General features: G+C 37.8%; 1 protein-coding gene across 2 annotated transcripts in view; it reads right to left on the bottom strand.

Annotated features, from left to right (window-relative positions):
- ugp2 (UDP-glucose pyrophosphorylase 2) overlaps positions 1 to 5554 on the bottom strand; it is a 25051-nt gene that overhangs the window by 5452 nt on the left and 14045 nt on the right. For both annotated transcript variants that reach the window (XM_015380945.1, XM_015380944.1), the window contains exons 4-5: positions 1058 to 1243; positions 845 to 978 (exon numbers count right to left, since the gene is read on the bottom strand). In XM_015380945.1, coding sequence (XP_015236431.1) covers positions 845 to 978; positions 1058 to 1243 — 320 coding nt within the window. The remainder of the gene's footprint in view (positions 1 to 844; positions 979 to 1057; positions 1244 to 5554) is intronic.

Below are 5554 nucleotides of genomic sequence, written 5' to 3'. Positions count from 1 at the left end.
ATTGAGATGACATGTGTTGTGAATTTGGCGCTTTTTAAAATAAAATGAATTGAATTGAACATTTAGAGACCTAATTGACCTCATAATGACTATGCAATGTGATGCGTCTATTTTATTTTATTTATTTTATTATAAGCTGAAGTAATCCACTTATACTATGAAACAGCCAGTGTGCATCAAAGCGATGAATTTATCTTTATTTTTAAACGTCTTAAGTTCCCCTAAAAATGAGAACATAATCGTTGTTTGATGCTGTAGCAAACGTACCGTTTACATTGCATCTGGTCTAACAAGGGAGTACCAATATGGCGGCCGGTGACTTCACTTCAACCCAATACTACCAATGGGAAATTAGCAATCCAGTGAATAAATAGAGATCAGTGGGAGACGCCAGTCTGTGGCTTGTAATTAATCTAGTGCACCACTAGGTGGAGGTAAATCTAAACACTGTCCCTTTAAGTACATGTACCATGAGGTTGCAATGAACATGTGTGTACTTTTAAATACTAGTTGGCTGTTTTTGAGGGAAGCATTGAGTATTATGAGTGTGTGTGTGAATGTGTGTGTACTTATGCATGGTGTGGGTGTTTCTGTGTTAAAATATGATTTATATTGCTGTTGTTTATATTTATGGTTTGTGGGGAAACTTGAAAATGAGAATATATCTCAAGGATTTAAAAAAAAAATGTATCGAATTAAAAATAATTTGATTTAGTCCAGTCAAGTTTTCCAAAAAGAACCTGAGCAGAACCCCGGACTGAAAACAAGGCAGATCTGCTTGGATCTCTGCGTCGACGTCCCATTTAACGTCATGAAGCGGTTAGCGGTTTTCTACGCCGGTCACCTGCTCTGGTTGAACGTGTGGATCTTGACCCGGTGGTGTTTGTATTTCTGCAGAATCTTGTTCGTGTCCTCGTCTGTGTTGAAAGAGTTCATGAGGACCAGCGGCACGTCGGTATTGAAGGTTTTGTTGAGATGCTGCAAACAAACCAGAACAAACATGATTGAAGTCTGGATCTCCACAGCGCCGAGCCGCTCGCCGTTTGGCTGCCGGTACCTCGATCTGCTGCACGGTCAGGTCCAGGAAGGTGTTCTCGTTGCGGACGCTGATCAGACTCTTGGGGCCCTTACAGCCCATGCTGGTTCCCAGACCTCCGTTGAGTTTGACCACAGCCAGCTTGTTGAGGCAGGAGGTGATGTTTTCAGGGAGTCCCTTCGCCTTGATCTTATCATAAGGCTGGATCTGATCAGACAGCAGAGACAGGATCATGTTTAGGATCTTTAATCCAACCAAAACGACTTCTTGGTCTTGTCTCAGAATTATGCACCAAACAAGAGCAGATTATGTTAGATTATTAATCTAATTTTGAGAAGATTTTACTCAGAATAACTCCAATAACCTGTCAGTGCAGTAAGACAATTTTACTTGGTAAGACTTTGTGAAATCATGATATATATTCTGAAAACAAGAAGTCATATAAATTATCAAATTGTCAACATTCCTACACCTATAACTCACTGGAAAAACAACCTAGAAAAAGGTAAAAAGATTCTTAAATTAAATGTATTTACCCTTAATTTGAGTAGGTAAATGAGATAGTTTGCCAATGGAATTAGTATTTTTACTCTTGAAATAAGATAATTAGATAATATGCACTTGAAATAAGACAATGCAACCATGTTTTCTTATTTTAAGTGTAAATTGTCTTGTTCCATTGGCAAAATGTCTCTTTTACCTCCTCAATCCAAGAACAAATGCACTTGTTTTAAGAAAAATGGACTTATCTAGATTTAGATTTTTTCCAGTGCTCAGTCTGGTTGCATTCAAAGGCTTTGTGCCTATTATATATCATCAATGTGTTTTTCTCCATTTGTAAGTAAACTTTTAGTGTTTTTCAATATTTATCATTACAAAACTACCTGAAGGGAGGTGTAATAATTTGCATTTATGCAACAAGTAAACAAGGAAGTGATGGATCAAAGGACGCGTGAAAAGAGAGGAAAAGCCTAAAATCAAGTGTGAAAACATAAAATATCAGAAGCCACGAAAGATAGGATACAAATAAGTCAATACATTATGAATGCTGGTGTTCATACCAATTAATTAATTGAAAAAAAAAAAAAACAGAACTAAAGCAGGGACTGAAATGGAAGAAGGAGCAGAAGAGAAAACCAGACAAAGAGGATGGAAGTTTGGGACCCTTATGATCAGAGATCCTGGAGGACGTGTGCACACTGCAAAAACTATCTCAAAATGAGTAAAAATGTCTAAAATTAAGAGTATTTACACTTAATTTGAGCAGGTAAATAAGATGATTTGCCAATGGAATGAGTATTTTTACTCTTAAAATAAGGTATCTAAATATTATGCACTTAAAAAAGACAATGCAACAGTTTTTTTCTGATTTTAAGTGTAAATTGTCTTGTTCCATTTGCAGAGTGTCTCACTTAAATACTTAATTCAAGAAAAAAAATGCACTAATTTTAAGAAAAAAATGACTTATTTAGATCTAATTTTTTGCAGTGCAGATATGGATGACGGGCGGGAAGGCAGCTGGTAAGAGAAGCTGTGATGTTTATGAGGTCAGACTGCAAGGTTACCTACGTTCCTCCAGCTTTTCCGGCTCGTTAACACCCATTAACAGCAACACCCGAACTGAAGAGGTGGACTGTGGTGAAGTCTGGTGTTGTTTGATTTTATGATTGAACTGATTGTTTTTTGGTGAATTTGGGGTAACTTCAACTATTAATTAATTTAGCATCAGATTAAGAAGAATAACAACATGAAGCTATTTATAAATCATAGTAGTATTTGTATATTTAAATAAATGTAAATATTTGAAACCTTTTTTAAGGTTAAAGAACTTAAGTTTAGTTTCTTGTTCATTTAACTTTAATTACTTTGTGGGTTTGATTCACAGTGGTTTGCTTAGTAATTTTTAGATAGTTTATCCGTGAGGCAGACACCCTGTCTACTTTTAAGGCTAGGCTTAAAACTTTCCTTTTTGATAAAGCTTCTAGTTAGAGTGGCTCAGGTTATCCTGAGCTATCTCTATAGTTCTGCTGCTATAGGCTTAGACTGCTGGAGGACATAGGGACCCCTTTTTCATCATTTTGCTTCATTCTATCTCTATTCTCCCACTCTGCAGAATCTGTTAGTTCAATCTCTAACGTTCTGCTCTCTCTGCTTTTTCTCATAGTAGCTTCATCTGGTCTGTTCCTGTTTGGCTGTGACTCCATCCTGGAGAGAAATATCAGCTGTGCTGCTGCCATCAACACCTTTGTTTCTAGATGTTGGAGATCGGCCTGTTTTCCAGTGTAGTCCTGTTTCTCTGACTGTGACTAACTGGATGTGCTCTCTTCATCCTCTGACATGGGAGCTGGCTCGGAGCTCGTCTGCCTGGCTGTGTGTTTCCTGGACGGGGCCGCCTTTTACAGTTGCTTTTTGTATCTATGCTTCTTTTTCTATGTCTGCTTCTGTCTCCTTGAACCCCAGTCGGCCTCAGCAGATGGCCGCTCACACTGAGCCTGGTTCTGCTGGAGGTTTCTTTCTGTTCAAAGGGAGTTTTTCCTCTCCACTGTCGCTACAAGCATGCTTAGTGTGAGGTATTGCTGAAGAGTCAATGAGTCGATGCAATCAGCTGGTTTTCCTTAGATAGAAAACTTTGAAACAATTTGACTGGAAGATCTGTTAAACTTGTAAAGTGTTGTGAATTTGGTGCTATATAAATAAACTGAATTGAATTGATTTATCATTTCCTTTGTAGTTTGACTGGAATTAATTTATGTAAACTAACATACAAATTAGTAATTATTTTTCTTCTTTTCTTCACAATTGGTTTTTTACCTGCTTCTAGTAGGTAAAAACTAATTGTGAATATATTCTGACACTAGATAAATGGAGGATAAAAGGAAGGAACCTGCGTTGTTCTGTGAGTAAAACCCTGTTCATGAAACTGCATTAATTTATCCATCCATTTTCAAGTGGGGAAGCTGCACAAGATAGAACAAAAACTTGACAAAAACATAAATGGATCATATTAGGATTTCAGGTCACAGACCAAACCAAAGGCGTGCAAAACTAAAGACATCGTCCCCTCAGCGAAACATGGTGGTGGGAGCATCATGCTTTTTTCTGCCCTTCTGTTCATAAATGCTCTGCATCTAATCTGACTGAGCTGCAGATTTTCCGTAAACAGGCAAACCTCGAGTCTATCAATGTTCAAAACTGGTAGAAAAACTAACAAATGACTTAAAACTAGGGCTGCAACTAACAATCATTTTGATTTATCTGTCGATTATTTTTTTGGATTAATTGGTTAATAATCGGACAGCAAAAGGATCCTTAAAGGAGATTTTTTACGGAATTAAACTAGATCCGGAACTAGACTAGTTAAACTAGAGTCCAGTGGAGTCTTAAATTCAAAATATTTATGTATTTTTTGCAATTTAGGTATAATTACTGCTCTAAGTAGTTCGCTCTGTCAACTAAAGGCATGTTTCAGATTCTACATTCCAGTTAATGATTAAGCTAAATCGTTTATTACGAAATTAGTTGAAGATTATTTCAATAATTGATATATCACTTTCAATTGTTTCAGCCCTACTTTAAACTTTAACTAAAGGAGATGGAAATAAAACATTCACCTAAACCACTCCAAAAAGGGTATCAATTATTTTATTCTTGCCCTCTAAGAGACAATTATGTTGGTCTAGTATATAAAATAAATGGCAGTAAAATGAGAAAATGATAAACAGCTGAAGGGGAATGAAATGTACAAACACTACTGTGAAGGAAAGGGTTAACTCAGTGTCCCCAACTTCTTACAAATGTTGCTAAATGTCAGTGAAGTAACTGGGATGCCTGGACTGACGGAGGCAATGTCACATGACCCCCCGCCGTCGCTCCATCTATCAATAGTCACCGTCAGCTGGAGCCAGACAGAAGATCAAGGTCCAAATGAAATCAGAGCCGTGCCTCCAAACATCAAGCAAGCTCCGAGTCTAGACCCCCGATTTGTAGGTCTGACAGCAGGAGCTGCCGTCTACACAAAGGCAACAACTGGGAAACTGCTAGAAGATGTTAAAAAGAGGTAAAATAGATGAGGAACTAATCTAAATACTTCTGCTGCTGCCAACATTTAGAAAAATAAAGAATATAGAAAAACTGGGCGACAGTAGCGTCGGATGTAGGAGTTTTGCCCTCCACTGGCTCCAATAGTCGAATAACGGACCAATCAGAGGCTTCCCTCGGTCTGCATCACTTTAACCACGGTGGCTGTGGTCCGAGCAGCAGCTTTAAACACACATGAGCAGAGCGGTCTCCATCTAACAAAGACCATTAAAGAAACGGACCTGTTCCAAGACTACAAGCTGGTCTGGAAGACATAAAAACCTGGCTTTATCTAAACTTTCTGCTTTAAAATACAGACTAAACAGAAGTTATGATCTTTGGACAAGTGTGTGACTATTTTCCTTTTCAGTCACGTATTTGAATGGCATTAAATTGGTCTCATATAACAGTCAAAAATCTTGGCGTTATTTTGATCAGGAC

This window comes from Cyprinodon variegatus, unplaced genomic scaffold (genome assembly GCF_000732505.1).
Source record: "Cyprinodon variegatus isolate N-32 unplaced genomic scaffold, C_variegatus-1.0 Scaffold225, whole genome shotgun sequence".
Lineage (NCBI taxonomy): Eukaryota > Metazoa > Chordata > Actinopteri > Cyprinodontiformes > Cyprinodontidae > Cyprinodon > Cyprinodon variegatus.
This window is presented reverse-complemented; position numbering and strand designations above follow the sequence as displayed.